This window comes from Rhinatrema bivittatum, chromosome 17 (assembly GCF_901001135.1).
Source record: "Rhinatrema bivittatum chromosome 17, aRhiBiv1.1, whole genome shotgun sequence".
Classification (NCBI taxonomy): Eukaryota; Metazoa; Chordata; class Amphibia; order Gymnophiona; family Rhinatrematidae; genus Rhinatrema; species Rhinatrema bivittatum.
The window spans coordinates 25,360,853-25,383,809 of NC_042631.1; the positions used below are offsets into that span (position 1 = coordinate 25,360,853).

The following is a 22,957-nucleotide window of genomic DNA, read 5'->3' on the forward strand; positions in this document are numbered from 1 at the left end:
CCAGAGGATGTGGTTAGTGTAGTTAGTGTAGCTGCGTTTAAAAAAGGTTTGGATAAGTTCTTGGAGGAGAAGTCCATTAACTGCTATTAATCAAGTTGTCTTAGAGAATAGCCACTGCTATTAATTGCATCAGTAGCATGGAATCTACTTATTGTTTGGGGTACTTGCCAGGTTCTTATGGCCTGGATTGGCCACTGTTGGAAACAGAATGCTAGGCTTGAAGGATCCTTGGTCTGACCCAGTATGGCAATTTGTTATGTTCTTACGCTCAATTTACGCTTCCATATAATAATTTATAATGTCCGAATATGGCAAAACTGGCCATTTAGACAGATAACTTGTGAGTTACCTTTCTAAATGATTTTTGAATATTGAGGTCACACATGTCCTCTTCTTCACGTCCCTTACCTTATCACTGTGCTTTATGCCCATTCCCCTATCCTCTCTTCCATTGCCTCTTTTCGTTCTTCATCTTCCTTCATTTTCTGAGACACATTTGCTCCCAAACCACCATACCCATCTGACCTTTCATATGTTCCTTGCCTGTGATCTCCCCATCCCACATGCCAATAACCCCCCACAAAAACCTTTTCCTGTATCGCTGCATCAGCCAAGTATAGACTCACAGCACTCACACAGAGAAAATGCACACATGGGACACAATACTCCAAATGAGATCACTGGTGAGACTGCACCTGGAAGCTTCTTGTCCCAGTTCTGGAGGCTGTACCTCTGGAAGAACAGACTGGAGGCAGCCCAAAGAAGGCTACCAGACTGGTTCGGGTCTGCTCCAAAAGCCCCAAGTGATGAGATGTAAGGATCTAAATATATATAATCTACAGAAGAATAAAGACAGGTGGGATTTGATTGCGACAATTAAATACCTAAAATGAGTTAATTATGCACAGGAGGTATGCCTATTTCAATGGAAGAGACATACTAGAACAAGGGATTATAAGATGAGACTCAAAAAAGATAGATTTAGCAGCAACATCAGAAATTATTTTTTCATGGAAAGGATGGTAAATGTGCAGATTGCACTTTAAGAGTAGATAGGAAAGATTAAAATATTAATGGGCTTTACAATGACATGGGATAACCACAGAGGATCTTTAGGGGCAGAAAACAGAAAGATGGCAAAAGCACAAACTAGAAGCATTTATTTAAATGTACTACTTGAACGCTTCAGTAACTAGTGGGGGTTGTCAGAATGAATAGCAAAGTGGGAAATGTGAAACATTAGAAGCCTTAGCAAAAGAGTCACCCACACAGTTGGGTCTATCTGGTAGTTTGCATCCTAGCTGATATGCAGGCTCTCACATAACTGGATCTGTGTGCTAGGCTAAACAGGGAACCTGGGAGACTGGATGCTCAAGGAATGGCCATGCTTGTATGGGTGGCTATTTGCATTATTGAAGAGCTTTCTGGATAGATATACGAAGGGATGCTGGATGTGAACTAGGTGGGGGATCTTGTATGATCTTGTATGATCACCTCGACAAAAAATGTTATGGAATACTATTATTAATAAAACTTGCAACCCACCATATCTGAGATCTTAGATCTCGATAGCAAACAAAACAAACATAACAGCTAACTTTATATCTAACCGGCAATGTTCAAAAAAGTATCTGGTTAAGTTTAATATGACACAGAAAAAAGAAGAAAGTTTAATATGATCCAGTACGGTTATGCAGATATCTGTAATTGGGGATATTCCATGGGATATCAGATACGTTATCAGTTTTCCTGGTTTTTGAATATTGGCCTCAATGTAACTAAACAGAATGGAATGAATGTTGAAAGGGGTTTTGCATGTAAAAATTGCATTAAAAGTAGCCATATACCCGTATATATGCTATTTTTTACCCTTAAGTGTATGCATGTATTTTCAGTTTTGTGTGTATATTTTACGGGGGGGGGGGGGGGGGAGTGGCAGTCTAAGGGGGCTCGGATATACTCTCAGCAAGCACTATTTTGTAAGAGATGTACGCGTACGCATTGGAGAAGTCATTCGTACATTTTTACACCTGCTCACTGACTCACACAAGTGAAATCAGACTTGTCTGCTGTCTGCAGTTTTTGGCTGGGAGGTCTGAGTGAACTGGTGGGGGTTAGGGTGAAATGCTAGAGGGTCTCAGGTGAAGTGGAAGACTGAATGAACTGGTGGAGGTGTCGGCGAACTGGCGTTTCCGTGTGCAAGTAAACATTTTGTAAATTGTATACACGTATACTTTATAACACACCTGCCTCCACGTTTAATTCCTGGTGTTTATTTGCACAGTGTCACTATTATTTTGCACCTAAAATATACGCATTTATGTTTATAAAATGGGTAAAGAAAGCATGTGCTTTACTGCGCTGTAAATATACAAACATTCAGGAACATACACATGTATTTTCAGAGCAGAAATATGTGGTATTTTATAAACCGTGCAGCTTCCGCCACACAGTTTATAGCATATTAATCTCCACGCGTCTACTTACACACATAAATGGCATACCATGGATAGGGTTGAAAGCTGGGTTTCCTAAATAAGCAACAAGGCAAAATGGGTGTAACACATAATAAGGCTACCAAAATGATAAGAGGAATGGAACAACTCCCCTATGAGGAAAAACTAAAGAAGTTAGGACTTTTCAGCTTGGAGAAGAGACGACTGAGGGGGGATATGATAGAGGTGTTTAAAATCATGAGAGGTCTAGAACGGGTAGATGTGAATCGGTTATTTACTCTTTCGGATAGTAGAAAGACTAGGGGGCACTCCATGAAGTTAGCATGGGGCACATTTAAAACTAATCGGAGAAAGTTCTTTTTTACTCAACACACAATTAAACTCTGGAATTTGTTGCCAGAGGATGTGGTTAGTGCAGTTAGTATAGCTGTGTTTAAAAAAGGATTGGATAAGTTCTTGGAGGAGAAGTCCATTACCTGCTATTAAATTCACCTAGAGAATAGCCACTGCCAATGGCAATGGTGGCATGGAATGGACTTGGTTTTTGGGTACTTGCCAGGTTCTTGTGGCCTGGATTGGCCACTGTTGGAAGCAGGATGCTGGGCTTGATGGACCCTTGGTCTGACCCAGTATGGCATTTTCTTATGTTCTTAAGACAATTCAAAAAATAATAATATAGAATAAAGTCAGTCATCAAATATTGGATTACATTTAGATAAAGCCTAAGAGCCCCAATAAACACACTACTGGTATCAACAATAAAATAAATTCAGGGCAAACAGCAAACACTAGGATAAGGCACGATATCTTACAATTTGTCATGCTCTGTGGCTGGCGGTTGGGATATGCCCTTACATTGGGGACAGGAATAAGTAGGTAGGCCAGATGGGCCACCTCATCGTTTTCTGCTAATCATCTTGCATGCTACCGTGTCAGCATCCAAACCAAGAAAGAGCACACCAAGAGAATTTTGTTGCAGCTAGCGCTAAAGAGAGTAGCGCTTCTGCCCTGGCTGTCATCCTGCTTTCCTCCTGGCTCAGAGCCAATAATCACTCACAGGTGGGGCTTCCTCCTGGTCCCAGCCCGCTTCAGGGGAAGCTTAGTTCCCTTGGGAATCTCTCGAGGGGAGGGGAGGGGGGGTGGAATCTGAGTATTGTAGTTCTGTGGTGAACACGTCCGGCCTTTCTAAATGACCATCCTGATGCTACCGAGAGCAACCTGGATCCTAAGCATTATTTTTTTTTTACCAGGAGCGCTCAACCATGTATTTGTTGCGAGTTTCAGGATCAAGACCTCCACCCTCCCAAGGAGAGATCTTCAACTTTCTGGGGAGGGGGAGGGGGGGTGTTTAAACTCTGAATGCGATTTGTTTATTCTCGGGCCCCTCCCTGGCCTCCTTCCACACATTTGCACACAGGCAGGAATTTTGCAGCGCCAACTACTTTAACCTTGCGATCAAAACGTGTTTCTTGAGACACATCAACATTTTTATGCACTCAAAGAAAATCTTTCTTAATAGTGAAAAGGAAGGCTTATTTTACTCAATAACCCTCTATTCTGCCATTCTTCACATACAGCTCCTTTAATTTAGGCCACTACTCACAATCATGATAAGAAGTATTCGGTTATAATATGCCCACCTAGAGCTTGGTAGCCTTTGAATGAGAGACAAAAAAAAAAAAAAAAAAAATCATCCTCTAAGGCTAATGAAGACAGAAACTCTGCCTGTAACAATATTAAGTTTGTTTTCTCTGGTGATACGCAGAAATGAGCAATCTGTCAGTAACACATTGAGTGAAATTACTTGTCGTGAAGGAATTCCCGCTGACAGTCACTCACTCATAGCGCTGACCCAAACATCTTACCCGCTGACAAACAAATTACGCTGTCTAACTTTGAAAAGATAACCAGCTCTTTTAATTTTGATTGGTCTTACCGAATCTTTCCCTCATTCATCCAATGCATAGAAGGAAGTGAAAGAGAAGATACCGGAGAGGACAGGGATAGAGAGGGGGGGGAGGGAAAGGAGGGCGATGGAGAAGGGGAAGGAAGGGAGGATGATGCAGAAGGAGAGGGGAGAAACGAGGAGAGGAGAAAAAGGGGGAAGTAAAGGGGGTAGTTTGCGTTTGAAACACAGAAATGTTATTGCTCAAACCCTAGAAGGTTGTGTCAGATAAAACTGTTAAGAGTATGCCTAGCTCACATTAAGACTGGCAGCCCTGCCAGTGACTTGACTGGGTGAGTGAGCACATTACCGACACGGCATTGTGGGAATTAATTTTCTTCAATAAAGTAATTTTTAAGGCTCATATATTTCACAATCTAAACAGATGTCACTGTTTCATAAACAAAATAAATGGATTAAAATAATGCACTACCAATACGCTGACACACGGAGATATTTTAATTAGAAATACTTAAGCTGTGTGATTTTTAATGGCTATATTTGCTGAAAAGAAGCATGCCCCATTTAATAGGGCTGCAGAAGGCAGGTATATCACTTTGCATAATAGGATACCAGGAGGGGAGTCAAGAATCGCACTCAGACTGAGCGACAACAATCAAGTGACATTAGCCCGGATAAAAAAAAAAACAAAAAATAAAACTGCTGTTACATTACAACTGTATCGGACAAAACTATGAACTGTAAAGGAGTCTAGCCACTAAAACCAGGTTTTCCTGAAAATAAGTCGCCAAGAGCCCAATTCATAAGAATAAGATTTCTTTATAAAAAGGCTACACTTAAAATCTTAGCTATGTGAAGGCCACATTTACATGGCTGTCACATTACTTTGGCTTCTTTCCTGCACATTCTTCTTGACTTACTTTAAGGACCAGCACTAAAATAGCTGAGGAAAGCAAATGTCAGCTCTGCCCTGAAATTTATATGTGTGAGAGAACTGAAATAAGTAGAAATGCAATATATTGTTTACTGTACTGTGTGCCCTCCGTTCTCTAAAGGTCAAAAGCACTGTAACCTTTCCGTTACAGTTTCTGATTGTTCCCAGGGTTAAATGCATTATCAAAATTAATGGTTCAAACCCCTCAACCTTCAGATATATGACTATTCATGCCTCCATCTGCTGAATTGTTCAACTAAAAATAGCATTGTCTGGCCTTCCTAGGCTTAACATCACTCCCCTAAGGCACGCTGAGAAGTGCTTCAGCCTAGCTTTGGATCTGCACGCACTGGTGCAACAAGAGTATTATTTTATTTACCATTTAAAAGGGGGGAAAAAAAATAGATTAGAACGAGATTCACATTTTGGATGTTTCTGTCGCCTCCCCTTGATAATGAAAGCAGGGAACTTCCCAGATCACAGCTGCAAGCATTGTCAGGACTTGCCAAGGATCGTGAATGCTATAAGCAGTAAACTTTGAAGGACAAATTGTGCTGGTTCTTCTCAGAGGGGAAAACAAAAAAAAAAAAGTTCCCCCAATCATATTTCAGCTCCAGCGTTTGCAGTCTCCTTCTTGTAGTGAACGAGGGGCCGACAGGAAAAGCTAATCTACCGCAGAGCTTGCAGATGAATGTATGGAAACCTGATCTGTTACAGCTCCCCCCCCCCCCCCCTTGAGAATTCAGCTGGGACTCCTGTGCAACAGAGTGAAGAGCTGCAGGGGATTGCGTCAGGAATTCACATGTCTCAGGGTGTCAGTTCAAGGGAAGAACATGTTACCTGCTTGAGCTTTTCAATCCAGTTTTACTGCCCAGTAGCCGAATGTGCAAAAGGGCTCCTGTAAGCCGTAGGCCCCTCCCTCCCCCCCCGTTTCCCACAGCAACAAGAGTTGGAAAATTCTGCAGCACATTTACATACATTTGAATCATTTTGCATATTTGCAGATGTTCCCTCAACTTTTCTAGCTTGGGTGGAGTATATTTTTTATGTTTTATGTTTTTATCTTGTAATCTGCCTGAAACAGGTACTCTGGAAATTAGGCGGAATACAAAGGACTATAATAAATTCATAAATAAATAATTAAAAACTGCAATTTATTTTGCATAATAAAAACAAAGTGGTTTTCTGGCCTTGCTTGTGTGTGAGTATAATTTATTTTGTTCTTTTGGGCGTTTCATGGGTGGGGTGATCTCAGGTATTGGCGTGGAGGAGATATCAAGACCAGGACAGGACACGGAGGAGAAGATGAAAGAACAGGGAAGGGCAGAGAAGAGGGAGGGAGGACCAGGGGTGGGAAAGGCTGACAAGGAGAAGAGGTGGAAAAAAGGGAGGAGTGGGAATGGGGAAAGAGAAGGAAGGAACGCTGCTGATGCAGAAGGAAAAGAGAAGGGAATAGGGAGGGAAGAACAGGGATGTTCTGGGATGTTGGGGGATCAAGAGGGGGGAACAGAGGGGTCAACACCTGAATTTCCAATTAGGCAGAGTTGGTGCCTACTCAGGGAGGTCTGATCTCCATGGAAGGACATCAACCTCCACCAACCAGAAATGACTCCACCTTGGAAGTGCTGCATGCAGCAGATAAGGAGAGGAACACACACCTCTCTTACACACCTAGATCCCCAGGCTCCTTTTTCGCATACACCCCACAGCTCTTTTCACACAGTCCCTTTCCCCAGCTCCTCTAGCAAACCCATTCTCCTCAGCCCCACTTTCAGGCAACTCTCCTGCAGCTCACCCTCACCATTGCTCCTGAGCCACTGTCATCTACCTCCTTCTACTGCCAGCCAGATTAGCACAGACTAATTGGTTGCTAAAGGGAGGAAGGGAGTTGCAGACACACATGGCAGCAAGTTGTCATTTTCCTGACCCAACTACGATTCCACAAAAACTGTCCAATTCCATAATAAGGGTCAGATTTTGTGGCCGTCATCACAGCCATGGAATCACAGTTAAAGCCTTGCTTTTAATTAATAAACAGATATGACCTGAAGGTCACATATAAGCAATCTAAAGATCTCATACTTATTTATTTATTTATTTATTTTTTAGTGATGGGCCTAACTAGAGGGGCATTAAGGATTTTCGAACTTGAATTCCCACTTGTGGCTTTGTATCAACAAAACATGCCTGCCAATTCTCCCACCTCTGGACATTGTCTTCTATATTCCTACCAGCAGGCAGAAAACTCTCGCCAAGCCTGGGAGGAGAATTAGCATGCTGAAAGCTTCATGCTGCATGTGGTGGGGAGTGCAGGCAGGAAGATATTGTGTCTCCTGTATTGTGGCATCCACCTCCCCTTGCAGCTGGCAGGTAAAAGCCTGACCAATGGGCTGCATGAGCAGAAAGATGCATGTGAGAAACATGCCCTCAAACGTCTGGTCTGTCAGAGCTGCTTGGGCTCCTTACTCAGATCTGGTTAGCCATCAGTAGAGATGGGAGGGGGAAACTATGAAAGTGGATACTGGCTGTGAGAAGGGACAGGAGAGGCGACACCGGCTGTGAGAGAAAGATGGATGGGAAAGGGGCTGGAAGAGAGGGGGGGATGGGGATGTCGGCTGTGACGCAAAATGGAATGCCGGTTGTGAGGAGGGCGAGAGGTTGGAAGAGGAGCTGTGAGGAGAAAGTGAGCTGGGCGGAGGAAAGAAAGTCGTAACGGGGCAAAAGAGCTGGGAGATAAAGAGAGGGTCTAGGAGTGGACTTGTGAAGAGGAGGTGAGGAACTTGGAGGGTGGATACAGGCTATAAAGAGGGGAAAGTGCTGGGAGAAAAGAAAAGTCTGGAACAGGGGCTGTGAAGGGGGGAGAGGAGTGTAGACTTGAGAAGGAGTGAGAAGCTGAGAGGTGAAGATGGACTGGAGATGACATAGGAAGGGGCTGCCATGGGAGGTAAGCTAAGAGAAGGGTTGTGTGAGAAAAGAGAGAACCATGGAGAAGGCAAGAGCAATGAAGTGGGGAGAAGTGAAGGGAAGGGATGAGATCAGAAAAATTCAAGAGAAGGTTAGAAGCCGTGGAGAGGGGAAATGGAGAGACAAATTGTCAATCGAGAGATGCCCACATGGAGGAAAAAGAAGAGAAGAGCATAGAGAGGTGATATTCAAAAGCTACTTAGCCGGATAAGTAGGGCTTACCTGGCTAAGTGGCGGCCGCTTTATATCCGGCTATGTTCAGTGGCTGCCACTTAGATGGATGTCACTAATCCAGCTAAGTCTATCTGGCTAACTTAGATATCCGGTTATGTTTTGAATATCTACCCCAAGGTTTAAATGAGAAGGAATGAGGAGGCAGAGAGAAAATTAAGAGCTTGATTTAGAAGAGCTTTATTACTAGTCTGTGTCCCTAAGGGGCCTAATTCACTAAGGCATATAAAAAAACTCGCTATAACATGCATTTTTAATACATTAATATCCCGCATGCTTACCTGTATCACCTGTTCCTGTAGCCAGAAACGTGTTCATTAGCACTACTGAAACACGTTATAGGCATTCCCGATACCACCACCACCACCCCCCCCCCCCACCAGGAGAAGCTTCCCAATAGCACTGTCCCCCTGTAACACACCTACCCCAAACAACTTTCTAAGACCCCCACCTCCACAGCCATCCAGATCCCCTTACCATAGAACAGCTTCAGACCTGTCCAATCGCCACAGTCCATTGATACCAGTTGACCCAAACCAATTGAACTTGACAAATCTCCCCAAAAACTGGCAAAGAAAATTTATCAGACTTTTATATTTTTTTCCTGTGGATCTCAGATTTGATATGGCTCTGCAGAAATCTAAGGCAAATCTGCAGACCTGTAGAAATCCACTCTCTATTCCCTCAAGATCCATTTTAGATTTCGTAAGATCTGGCACAGGTCCTGTTGACAATGGGACAATGGGAAAAGACTGTGAAGTTGGTTGGAAACCTCTCTGAAGAAGTTCACATACCCCTACTCAAAAGGAGATAGGAAGCCTGGCACTTTATGAGCAAAATTTCTAGACCATAGAAGAGCATGTTAAAAAAAAAACAGCGGAAAATGGAATATTTGTATATATGGTTCTTGCAGGGTTTTGTTATTTTTCACTTTTTAAAGATGCGTGGACAGATGATACAGGATAGATCTAGTCTTTACTACTGTAGTCATTATATAACAAAAATGTCAATAAACAATAAAGTTAAAAAATACAAATCATTTCTTCAATACATGTATTTTTTAAAAGGCCAATGAACCTAGGCGGCTGGAACCAGGGAGCCTACAAGCCACAAACCTTTATCATGAGTCACACAGCAGGTGCTTTTTTCAAGGGGGGTCACAAGTTCACAGTAGCAAGTAATTCAAGGTGAAAAAACATTTCACCAGACCAAATATGGATGCTCACTTATAATTCAGAGTAATATAATGTAGTTAAAATCTGAATAATGCAACTTAGTTAAATGCATATCAATAAGATACGCAATATGCAGAAAAGTCATTTTTACAAACTGCTTTGGCCTACCCTAACACCTAATTAGCTATATAACATGCATACCATTTCACTTATTCTATTCTAAGCCTAGTGTTACTCCTGCTCTGTATTTCACACTCTCACAGTTCACTCATATACTTTCCACTTTCTTTTATTCATTCGCTTTCATCTACTCAATCACGGCACACATCTGTAGGAGGATGTATTCCCAAAGCTGTAGGGATATTAAAAGACTCGTGCAGTACTAGCATACTGTACTGCCACAGTGACAAACATGCCTTACTTATAATGACTACTAACATTACGAGGGCCCCGACTTTTACGGTCTGGGGTACTGATACAAAGACATAAGAGAAAAAGCACAGGACTGCTTCTAAGACGAAGTCCATAACAAAACATTTTCGCGCTGTCTGAATTTTCAAGAAGGCTCATCATTCAGTAAAAATATTGCTAGCAGTAAATTGTTTATGGGTTATCATAAGGCTTGGGAATAACTGCATGGAGCGGCAGTTGCTACCCTTAAGAGAAACATGGGGGTAACTTGGGGGTAACTTGCATGGCAGATGCTACCATAAGAAGCTTGCTGGACAGACTGGATGGACCACTTGGTCCTTTTCTGCCGCTATTACTATGTTACTTATGATATTTAGAAAAATCCATACAATTAGTTGAAACTCTTGTGACCACACTTGCAAATAACAATCACCCAAACTTCGACCCACACTGAGTAAATTAAACTCCTAAACGTATGTAGCATGGAAGGTGAACATTCAAATTTAGACTACCGGTATGATATTTTTATACCAGTAAGCCACAGTCTTATCATCATTACCCCTTACAACCCATGCTTTAGACAAACAATTTTTTAAAACTGTTTTTTTTATACATATGCATTTAAAAACCTATCTTTCTCAGAACTTGTCTGCAGTGGGATAACAACGTGGTACACATGAATAACTCACATCCTTCCTTCACGTCGCACCTACAGGGGCAGGTAAATGATATGAGTGGCGTGATGGAGGACATGGCTTTGATCCTCAGGACAGAGCTCTACGTGGGCAGGGGTAAAAGTGAATGAGTTCTTAAGAGAAATGTTGCGTGTTGGAAGCGTGATATGACTGAGCCATGTTATGTCTTTCCTGTTACGGGTCTGTAGGTAATAATGAGTATCCCTGCCTGCCCTGGTTTCTCATTCCATCCCTATGACCATCTGCTTATAGCTTACTCACAACAGCGCCCATCAGATGCTTGGATCGAGTTTAACCTCAGATTTCTTTTTGCACATCTCTAGTGAGTGTAGGATGAGTTCGTCCACAGAATCTTTACTCACGTGGCTTGTGTTTAAATGTGAAAAGAAGGCAAAAACTGACTTTTGTGCAGCTGCCAGAGTAAGACGTTGCACTGGAGTTTCTCTTTTACATATCAAGGTCTTCCAAAAGAACCAAGAGCTGTCACAAAGCTCCAGGCAACGTCTTGCTATCTGGCATCCACAAAACAAAAAAGGAAATGCTAAAGCAACTAAACTGCGAGCGTCTTTATTTTCATTTAATTTTCAAACCTACATCAGCCTCAGCAGACCAAAATATGATTTGGCCGTGAGCCTACAAAGGTGGGCAAGGTCCGTCATTTTTTAATTTTTAATTTTCCCAGGACTTTAATGGAAAAAATCAGAACAAAAAATTACTTATACATGTTCTGGGTAAATATTAGAGTTTATTTTACTGTACAGAAGTAAGACGTGCAGCTAAGCTTCTCCTCGTGTGCCAGCAGAGGGGGATGGGAAATAAGGACCAGGTATTGTACTAGGGGTTGTGGCTAACTGGGGGAGATGCGGGGGGCCTGAGCCCATCATGAATTCTGCAGGCTGAGTGTTACAAAATCATAAAAGAGTTTGCAAAATCCAGGACTTGTTTCTGTAAAATCAGTTTAAACTGAAAGTGAAGGGACTTGGGCATAGGAAATCAGCAGCAACTGGGACCTGCATTGGCATGACTAGAAAGCCTAAAACGTGCAATGCAATCAAACGCTACGCCGCCCAGTCAGTAGCCTCATTTCCAATGAATTGCATGTTATTTTCTGCTTCCATTTCTTATGTATACTCCCTGTGTTATGAGATTAATAACATATTCTACCTTTATTTTTGGCTCAGGACTAAATCAGCCAACAGAAGGAACATATCTTGTGAAGGAGCTCAAAGTCTGGAGCATTAGTAGTTTGACGTTGTTGCTCTGTGTAGTCTGCAGAGTTTTGTATATGCCAAAACGATATACCAGAAAATCAGCTAAAATAAAATGGCCAAATAGCTGCATGTCCATAGAAGGACAGGCTGATCCAGGTCTAGCTGCAGCCTTGCCTTTTCAGAAGCCCATAGATGCAACAGAGTAAAACCGAGACTGGCTCAGCCCTGCCTCTCATAACCTGGAGCTATTGGCAGACTGACCCACCAGCTCTGTGGCAAGTGCTTTTGCGGAGGAGGGTGGATTTTACTTCTGTACTTGGTCTCTGCTTCTTGGTTAGGCTGGGGGGATTCTCCAGAGGCAGAGTTCACAGCCCCTGGGAATGGAGGGAATCGCTGTCATCATTCAGTGGTGACAACCTAGTGGCCAGGCTTAGGGTACACATTAACTGGCTTCTGGAAGGAGCTGTGGTCTGTGGACCCATGCCAAGGCCGTCCATTGCATTGGCTGGGCTAAGACTCATGAATGGAAGCCCAAAAAAAAAAAAGAGGAAAAATTGTCTAGGTAAAAAAAAACCCACTCCTGTCATTTGTCAGGAAGCAGTCATTAAAGAGGTAATTTGAAAATGTACAATTTTTTTTTTTAAAGCGTTCAGTCAGCTCAAATTTTGTCAATAATTTGTATACAAACTACCTAAAAGGTCATAATCTATGGAAAGGTCGAGTCACAGTATTCAGAGCCAAAATTCACAATAGGATCCAATGGAGAAAATGGTCTGAACACATGATAGGGAATCACATCCCTAGACAAGAATGGTATTTTCTCTTAAAGTTGTATTATATGAGTTCCCCATCTCTGTATTTGCATTCTGAGGGGGGGGGGGGGGGGGGAAGAGAAAGATACTAGAGGAAAAGCAAGATGGAGAAATATGACAGAGACATTAAAATACCTCCAAGGTTTCCATGCACAGGAAGCTGGCCTCTTTCAGAGGAAAGACGACTCAGGAGCAAGAGGACATGGGCTGAGGGGGATTCAGGAGTAATGTAAGGAAATATTTTGTTACAGACGGGGTAACAGATGCATGGAACGGCCTTCCCGTGCAGGTGGTGGTGATGAGGATGGTACCTGAATTCAAGAAAGCATGGGATAAGCACAGGGGGGGGATTGACAAGGAATATAAATTTAAATAATTGGTGTGGATGGGCAGAGTGGAATGGCTCTATGCTCGTCTGCCATCCTGTTTCTCTATTTCTGTACTTTTATTTACAAAAATTCTGGAACGCCCAAAAAAAAAAAAATGCAACGCGTCCAAAGTCTGATGCATTCCCAGGTTGCTAAAAGTCAAAATGAAAAGATGGTCGATTCGTAAGACGAGTCCTCAGCTGGGGGGCGTGCACCCGGGCTCTTTCTGGAACCCTGCACTCATGGAACCCTGCTAACCAGGGGCTATGAAGGGCGCCTTCCTGATGTCCCCAGCCTCAGCCAGGACAGGAAGCAGAGTCCTCTCTCAGGTTCTCCACCTCCCTTTGCACAGCCCCTGCACCACTGAGCCACTAGGCCAGCCCCAAATGGGGTGTAATGAGCAACCTTGGGAGAAAAACAATCAGCACATGCTACAACAGCCTTGATAACTGTGCAAGCACATTTAAAGAATGAACCCCACAACAGACAGGCAGAAAATCAGCAATGTGAAACTCCAGTTATGTGTCTTCTGTTTGACTATTGCCAGCAGCAGCACAACCGTCAGATCTGCAGCAAGGTACGTACACAAGGTGTTAATCCTTTTGGACTGCGCTTAAAAAAAAAAAATCTTTAACATTCAAACCATTATTTAGCATACAGCTGGTTAGCAGTTTCGCACTGAAGCATTGGCGTGTGTCCCACATTCTTTTGTGTTTTTCTCTTTTTTTTGTGTTCTGGCACATACCTGGAGCTGTAAAGGGCTGAGTCCAGAAGCAGCAGCAGCTGCCATTGTTGACGGAATGAACTGCACGGGGTAGTTATCACCTGTCGGGGAGAACAATGCACGCAGGTTTAGACAATGAGCCGAGAAGAGCGGCAGACGCGTCGGAACAGGGCCCTGCTCTCTACAACACCGCTCTAAGCCCAAACATCTGCATAAACAAAAGCCTGATTTGGGCACAGACTTGCAGTGCTGCCTTGGAACTCCGCATCAGCACATAGCTGTTAGGCAAACTGGCAAAAAAAAAATAAATTATATATATATATATATATATATATACATACATATTGTAATATAGATATATAGACATATAGATAGAGAAAATTTTTTAAAAGTCTAACGTACCTATCAATTAACTTGAAAGTTCAAGATGTATAATTCTGCTGTGCTTTTTTTGTAAAGTTATGCAAGGTACAGCTTTTATACCAAGATACAAGAAAATGCTGGGGGAGGAGAGGGGCAGGGCACAAATCACGCTTGGCACAAACAAATATACTCCAGTATTCTTTCACATATTAGAGAGTGAAACAAACGTGGGGATTTTTTTTTTTATCTGACCAGCATACCAAATCCATTTTTTAATAAGATTATATACTGTTAGCTCGTAAAGAGACCAAACGCAGAAGCATGGGTTCCCTGCAGATTAAGCCATGGAATTTTTGTTTTTAAGCTTCAGAAAACTGGAAATGTAACAGCAAGAATGGATTCTGGTTCTGGCTTTTGCCCAGACTCTAATATCCAGCATTATTTTCATGTACATAACTATTTAGAGAGTCATATACAGGTGGAAAATGTAATAATGCAAAAAAAAAAAAATAATAATAATAATAATAATTACCATTGACATAATTACCATTGGAAAATTTAATAATGCAAAAAAAAATTTTCAGTAATTAACTTTGATAAAGAAATAAAGGTGATACAGCTGTGGAACAAAACAAAGCCTACAGAAATGTTGGTAAATTACAATATTACTATTATTATTTTTACCATTTTCTAGGAAAGATAACCTGGATGGATTCTTGATGGGTAACTACACTGAATACATTGGCTACAAAATCATACAAGAATCTATGTAGAATGTTTCACCGTAATTCAGATAAAACCAGGCAGAATTTGCTGGCATTTATTTTCAGGTTAAGGTGCGACCAGGTAGAAATGTGAAAGAAAGGACAAACTGAAACTGGTTATTGATTAAGAATGAGTGAGTTGATGTGAACCCAGTTTTGATCCCTTCCCAGGTATGACAGTAGTGGGAAGGTGATCCAAAATCAATCAACAATGTATGAACCTCTTTCTAGCTTGGGTCCAGATCCTGACATGGCAAGAAGAGTTTCATTTGAGAGCAGGCTTTTGACACTCTCTGCTTAAGACATTTCCTCACAGTCTTTAAAAATGTCAAGTTGTCTTAGAAAGAAGTTTCCGGGGCGGGAGATCAAAGATCAGTAGCGAGTCAGAGCTGCAGCTAGATCTCTCAAAAAGCAAACAGTCCCATCTCCCTTTCCTCCCAGTGTTAATCAGGTTGAGTAGGCAGTGAATACTATGGCTAAGGCCCTTGGGGATCTGAGGCAGTGACAGATTCAACTCACCCCTCCTCAGCTTATGTCAAAAATGGAATCAGAAGAGGGAAGAACTGAACCAAGGATCAGTCCTAAGTGATGGGATATCCTTTATTTATTTATTTGCCAGGTCTCTTGGTCACTCCCAACTTCTCATCAAGGGCCTCTTAACAGCTATTTCCACTCAATGGAAGACTCTTTAGGTTCAAAAATAATTGAACAAGAGGCTCCCAAGATCCCCCAGAAACACCCTCAGGTATAGCACTTTAACTTATTATATACCACGCGGCCCACTAAAAGGAAGCAGATTCCCAGGGGCAATCAGGTAGCTGAGGAATACCCATGGTCGGGCAGTAACTTTTGCTAAATAAAGCCAGCCACCGAAGACACTACCCACCAATCCCGCCCCCCCCCCGCCTGAAATCTGCAGCTTTTCAGTAGCCGATTCCATAAGGTCGCCGAGAAGCAAGCAGGAAAAGCAGGAGGCCAAATTTTTAAGAAATGACACTGCAGTTCTGCAAAATGATTTAAAGGCTTTTTGGCGAACCGCTGCAACAATCTCTGTCATACAGGAAACATTTACAAGCTAACTCAACGGCCTGGAGAAGGCGGAAAAGCTGGTAAAGAGAAGACCTTAAAGGCACTGCAGAACCCGGAACGCAAAAATGAATACAGCGATGGATAAATTACACAACAACAGTGCCTTAATCGAGTATCACTTTGAATGCGGCTTCTTATTTAAAGTCAGTGTTAGGTACTGTCTTTAGGCTATATTTTAATAGGCTGCTCTTCTGCGCACAATTTGATATTTATAATATTCCAGCTGTTTTGCATAAACTTTCTAGCATGGCAGCAAGAAGAACACAGTAATGACGATACAGTCTAAATGGGGCTTGAAATAGGTTAATGAAGAGATTCAGAGGGGTAGCCTGCCCGATCTTGACATAAAATACTGGAAATAAACTTTGGTCTTCCAAACTCACTGAACTCTTTGGAACTCTCCCCTCTGTTTACCACATGAGGTGAGGTGTTATACAGCCATAAATGTTATGTTGCATGCTAATTTTTTTTTTTTTTAAGCACATTGCAAGCTCCTAATCCGCACGACCTCTTTGCATCATCTCCATAATACCTCATCAGGCCATTGAGCACAGTATGCACTTGTACACAGTCCAGTAACAATTGGCTTCTGATTGCATATGAAGCTCTGCTACAATGCATTTTCTAACGCTATATTGTGCCGGTGTCCTATGGGGCAGCGTTCAAAATATCTGATCTTATTTTTCTCCTTTCCATGAGGTTGATTTTGGTTTGCAGTTTTCTTGAACACATAACAAGGCTAAATTATTTTCTTGACCATAACGGACTGTTTTTTTTTTAATGCCCAAATTGTTCTATTGATCTCCTTAATAACCTACTTAAACAGCATTATCTGAATATTTTGTTTGTAATTGAAACAAAATGTTTCTTTCAATAAATATTTTATCGGGTTAATAATACATGCAGACATGTTTATATAGAAGTGCATGTATCTACCTATTTATCTATACAATATACATATGCACACACATATGATTATTCTTATTAGCATACAAAGAAATGCTGAATTAATGATGCTTTAAACTGAGGAACTCGAAGCATTAAAGCTATCGGCACAGTTTGTCTTTGCAGAACATTTTGGAGGCATTTTTCTTTTTTGTGTATAGCATGAATTATTCATCCTTCTTCTGTGCAAGCCTCCCAATCCCCACTCCTTGGTGGTTGTTTTTTTTTTAAGTTCAATACCAGTTGCTTTATTTGTACTAAAACATTTTCCACATCAAACATTTTTTTAAGAAATCAAACTTTAAAACAATTTCTCCTGGCATTCTTTTTCCCCCACAGCTGTCATGTTTCTGTAGTCTGAAACAGCTGGATTTTATCTATATCCATCTCCTTAGCTATATCTCACTCTATCGATAAATAAAGATATAGACAGCTTGATACAGATATATAAGTGTACAGATATAGATACATTTGCATAGTTCTTGGCTTCAGAGTTAATTTATTAGTTTCTCAACCACACCCTGTAGTGTTGTCTCACTCACCTGCTGGCTATAAACAGCTTCCCTTTACTGCTGACAAGTATAATTCTTCTTTCTAGTTTTTTTTTAATTTTTTTGTGAAGGATTTTTTTTTTTTTTTAAACAACATTAAAGTGCCATTTTTGTTCCATTTTCCTGGCTTGACTTTGAGCATCATCTGAAACTGTGATGGACACAATTTTAACGACTGTCTTTCTGACCAAAGGCCGTGTACGGTGAGATGCTGTTACAGCCAAGGGATTTTTACAATAGAACCACAGGGCAGGTGACTTGAAGGAAAACATCAACTCAGCGTGCTCCTCTTCCCTCTGCTGTTTTCAGTACCTCACGTGTCTCGGTCCAGAGGAAGGCAAGGAACCCTGACCACCTTAAGCCAATTCAGTCTTCGGATGAAAACTCCTCCCTGGCCCCAACCGTAGTGGGGATTCAAGCTCTGACAGTCATACGTCAGTTTGAATGTCTGTGGCACGTTTAATTTAAAACCAGATTCCACCACGAACGCCAGCGTTTCAGAAACATGCATGCATGCACACACGCCACTGAAGTAGAAGGGGCCTGCCAGCCCTTTCCTGTGTGCAGGACCTCATGGTAGCTACTGGAAAGGAGGAGGCTGAAAGAAAACTACCATTATTTCAATGGCAAGGAGATTTTGGGTCATGGGATCAGGGTGAAAGGGGATAGACTGAGGAGTAAACCAGGGAAATATTTCTTTATAGAGAGGGTGGTGGATGCATGGAACAGCCTCCCAGTGGAGGTGGTGGAGACAAGAACAGTGTCTGATTTGAAGAAAGCAGGGGACAAGCATGGGGGATCTCTGAAAGAGTGCTAGGAATTGTAGAGCTGAGCAGATGGTGTGGATGGTTCAGATCAGGCTTCATGGCCTTTTTCTGCCATCATGTTTCTATTGTCCAATGATGGTTTGGTACCCTGAAGCCCAGAAAAATCCAAGTTGCTTGTCCAAACTCAAGTTAGCGGCAAACAAGGGCACTTATATCTCAGAAAATCTGATAAGGTCATTCTGCAAAGTACACAGAGGAGAATTTTCCAAAGGGGGGTCGAGGTATTTAACCCATGGAGTTAAATGCCTAGAATCCTTTGTTTGAAAGGTCTCCTGGGAACAGCAGCTAAATACAGCCACTCCACCATGCAGCAAACAGCTTTTCAAGTCTAAGTTCCTGGGGGCGTGTACGCATGTAGTTTCCTCCCTGGGAGCCACAGCCACATAAACAGCAGCAGTAGAAAAGTACATGTGTACATGGGTGCTTGCGTACCTTTCGACAATTTTGAAAGGGAAACTATCTAGGTACTTTTTGAAAATCTGAATGAAGGTAGGTGGCTACAAAACTACCTATGCACTTTGCAACTGTACAGCTTGTAAAAATTACCCCTATAATCAATTATTGCATCAATTCACTGAAAATGAAAGTTAAAAAGTAACCGGTATGAATTGATACATTAGGCCAGATGTACATATAATTGTTCCTATAGGCATAAAAGGGAAGAAGCTCCTTAGTAGTGCACATCTGGCCCTCTGGAGTCACCCAACTGTCACTGCCCAACAAAGCCACATGTCTTTGTGTATTATTTTAGCTAAAGAAGCACTCAAGGACCAGAATTCATTTTCATTTTTAATTACAGAGGGTCCATATTTTCCCTTTAATTTGCTCTGTTCAAGAGTAGAGCAAGAAGGCTTTCGGTAACTAGCTTGGCAAGATATCAGTCAGCAGGGCTGTAGCAATTTTTTTCAAATTTGTTTGGGGATTTGGAATGCTTGCGTGAGGAGCAATTCTTCCTCAGCTCGCACAAAGAGAAGGCGAAACACGTTGAGACCTGTTTCCCAGGGGTACCTGAGCATGCTGGTCTTTGATACCTGGGTGCGAGACAAACCTCTCAGGAGAGAACATCCGAAGGCAAAGGTTTGTTATGCAAGTCAGCCTACTCTGATCCCTCGCCTTTATTCAGCTGTTTACACTCTGCATTCCACTACTATTGTTGGATGTATAGATAGATTTCTACAAGCTGGCAGCGAAGGCAGCCAGGTTTTCAGTTCATTTGTCAGAATGGACAACAATCTAACTGAATTAAGGGCAGCATGACTGCACCGCACCACACTGAACCTAGACCAAGTGAATAATTCTCCCTGTGTTCCTGGAGGAAGCTCAATGGACTATGAAGGAGGCAGAGAGAAAGAGTGAACGAATATACACGGCAGAGATTTGCATGCACTGCCTCCATTGTATGCAAATCCATCTCTTGCAGATGTACGGGTATCACCAAAGTGCCCCTTTACCAGCTGCATCAAAGTCTTCATAGATCCTGGCTATGCGATGTCACAGACTGTAAGCAGTGTGCGGTTTTTCCACGTCATTCCCCAAAATGGGAGGTGTCTTGCAGGGACTGTGTGAGTAATAAAACTGGATGAGTCCACTTTAGCTCGTGTTTTATTCCTTCACTCTCCTGTCCTGAGACCCAAAGGTGGGATTGCCCGTGCCCTAGGATTGGGGAAACAAGGAGGATCCTGAGACTTGGAAAAGACCAAGCGGTGACCCTAAGGAAGAGCGCGGTTAGTCCCACACTCCTCAAGACTGCATGGAAGATCACCTAAGGGTTCTGAAAAGTGGATTTCTGGTGGGAGACAGCTTGAGTACCGGTCAGGTTTGCTGCTAGAAGAATCTGTAAACCGAGATTCCTCTGAAGTTGTATCAGGAGGGGTTAACATCCAGCTTCCGGACCCCATTCAGAGGGAGTGTCCAGTCAGTACATACTGAGACAAGGGAAGGAAGACCGACCAGTGATTTACTGGAACTTCACTGAAGTGCATTTTTCCCCAAAGTATTCCTGCCGTGAATTTTCACCTGCAATCAAGTTAGCCTTTAAAAGGATTTATTTCTTGAACAACCTCAAACGGGTGTGTCCTGCTTCTTGTCCTTTCTCTAACTAGTATTCTGTTAGAGAAAGGACAAAAAGGTCTTTCAAGTCCACTGTGGCCAGTCAGTGGACTTGAAAGACCTTACTTCACTGCCCCTCCCCGTTCGGGAAAAGAAACTGGGAGCATGGGTCAAAATCTGCTCCCAGCACCCCCAAGTGAGCCCCTGTAACAGACTGGCCAGGGGAAGAGGGGTTACATGTATTCCTTGTGGATATCCAGGCTGGACAGGTGCTTCTCTAGAACTGGACTGGGGACCCCCTGAAAAGCCACGTCCTTCCTTAACACAGGGCTTCCAAACGCGTCCTCAGGACCCCACACACAGTCAGTCAGCTTTTCAGGATATTCCTAACGAATGTGCCCGAGATAAATTTGCCTACAGCAGAGACCCTGTACATGCAGATTCATAGGAACACAGCAGGCAACAGCAGAAAAAAGACTCAAGTGGTGCATCCAAGTCTGCCCAGCAAGTTGTTAAGGGTAGTAACTGCCACTCTGTACAGGTTACTCCCATGCCTTCTGTTCAGGGTAGTAACTGCCACTCTGTACAGGTTACTCCCATGACTTCTGTTCAGGGTAGTAACTGCCACTCTGTACAGGTTACTCCCATGCCTTCTGTTCAGGGTAGTAACTGCCACTCTGTACAGGTTACTCCCATGACTTCTGTTCAGGGTAGTAACTGCCACTCTGTACAGGTTACTCCCATGCCTTCTGTTCAGGGTAGTAACTGCCACTCTGTACAGGTTACTCCCATGACTTCTGTTCAGGGTAGTAACTGCCACTCTGTACAGGTTACTCCCATGCCTTCTGTTCAGGGTAGTAACTGCCACTCTGTACAGGTTACTCCCATGACTTCTGTTCAGGGTAGTAACTGCCACTCTGTACAGGTTACTCCCATGCCTTCTGTTAAGGGTAGTAACTGCCACTCTGTACAGGTTACTCCCATGCCTTCTGTTCAGGGTAGTAACTGCCACTCTGTACAGGTTACTCCCATGACTTCTGTTCAGGGTAGTAACTGCCACTCTGTACAGGTTACTCCTATGCCTTCTGTTAAGGGTAGTAACTGTACAGGTTACCCCCATGCCTTCTGTTAAGGGTAGTAACTGCCACTCTGTACAGGTTACTCCTATGCCTTCTGTTAAGGGTAGTAACTGTACAGGTTACCCCCATGCCTTCTGTTAAGGGTAGTAACTGTACAGGTTACTCCCATGCCTTCTGTTAAGGGTAATAACTGCCGCTCTGTGCAGGTCACCCCCATGCCTTCTGTTAAGGGTAGTAACTGTACAGGTTACCCCCATGCCTTCTGTTAAGGGTAATAACTGCCGCTCTGTGCAGGTAACCCCCAAACCTTCTGTTCAGGGTAGTAACTGCCACTCTGTACAGGTTACTCCCATGCCTTCTGTTAAGGGTAGTAACTGTACAGGTTACCCCCATGCCTTCTGTTAAGGGTAGTAACTGCCACTCTGTACAGGTTACTCCCATGACTTCTGTTCAGGGTAGTAACTGCCACTCTGTACAGGTTACTCCTATGCCTTCTGTTAAGGGTAGTAACTGTACAGGTTACCCCCATGCCTTCTGTTAAGGGTAGTAACTGCCACTCTGTACAGGTTACTCCCATGACTTCTGTTCAGGGTAGTAACTGCCACTCTGTACAGGTTACCCCCATGCCTTCTGTTAAGGGTAGTAACTGTACAGGTTACCCCCATGCCTTCTGTTAAGGGTAATAACTGCTGCTCTGTGCAGGTAACCCCCAAACCTTCTGTTCAGGGTAGTAACTGCCACTCTGTACAGGTTACTCCCATGCCTTCTGTTAAGGGTAGTAACTGTACAGGTTACCCCCATGCCTTCTGTTAAGGGTAGTAACTGTACAGGTTACCCCCATGCCTTCTGTTAAGGGTAATAACTGCTGCTCTGTGCAGGTAACCCCCAAACCTTCTGTTCAGGGTAGTAACTGCCACTCTGTACAGGTTACCCCCATGCCTTCTGTTAAGGGTAGTAACTGTACAGGTTACCCCCATGCCTTCTGTTAAGGGTAGTAACTGCCACTCTGTACAGGTTACTCCCATGCCTTCTGTTAAGGGTAGTAACTGCCACTCTGTACAGGTTACTCCCATGCCTTCTGTTCAGGGTAGTAACTGCCACTCCATGTAGAAATCTTACATCTAAAATACAAGTTACTCTGTTTCTTCATTTCTATCTTTCAGCTACTGGGAATCCTCTGTGATTATCCCACACCCTTCTGAATTCCACTATCATTCCTGTCTTTACCACTTCTTCCAGGAAAGCAATCCATATTTCATTATGAGGTTCCTGAGTTTACCCCATTGGTGTTTTATATTAGGACCCCTGGTTCTACAGCTTTCTTTCCATTGGAAAACGTTTGATCTTTGTGCATCATTAATACCTTCCAGGTATTTAAATGTCTCTCTCACATTTCCCCTGTC

At 42.8% G+C, this 22,957-nt stretch overlaps 1 protein-coding gene across 5 annotated transcripts in view; it reads right to left on the reverse strand.

The window, feature by feature from the left end:
- SOX6 (SRY-box transcription factor 6) overlaps positions 1-22,957 on the reverse strand; it is a 780,471-nt gene that overhangs the window by 150,237 nt on the left and 607,277 nt on the right. For all 5 annotated transcript variants that reach the window (XM_029582789.1, XM_029582791.1, XM_029582793.1 and 2 more), the window contains one exon: positions 13,909-13,988. In XM_029582789.1, the coding sequence (XP_029438649.1) occupies positions 13,909-13,988 (80 nt within the window). The remainder of the gene's footprint in view (positions 1-13,908; positions 13,989-22,957) is intronic.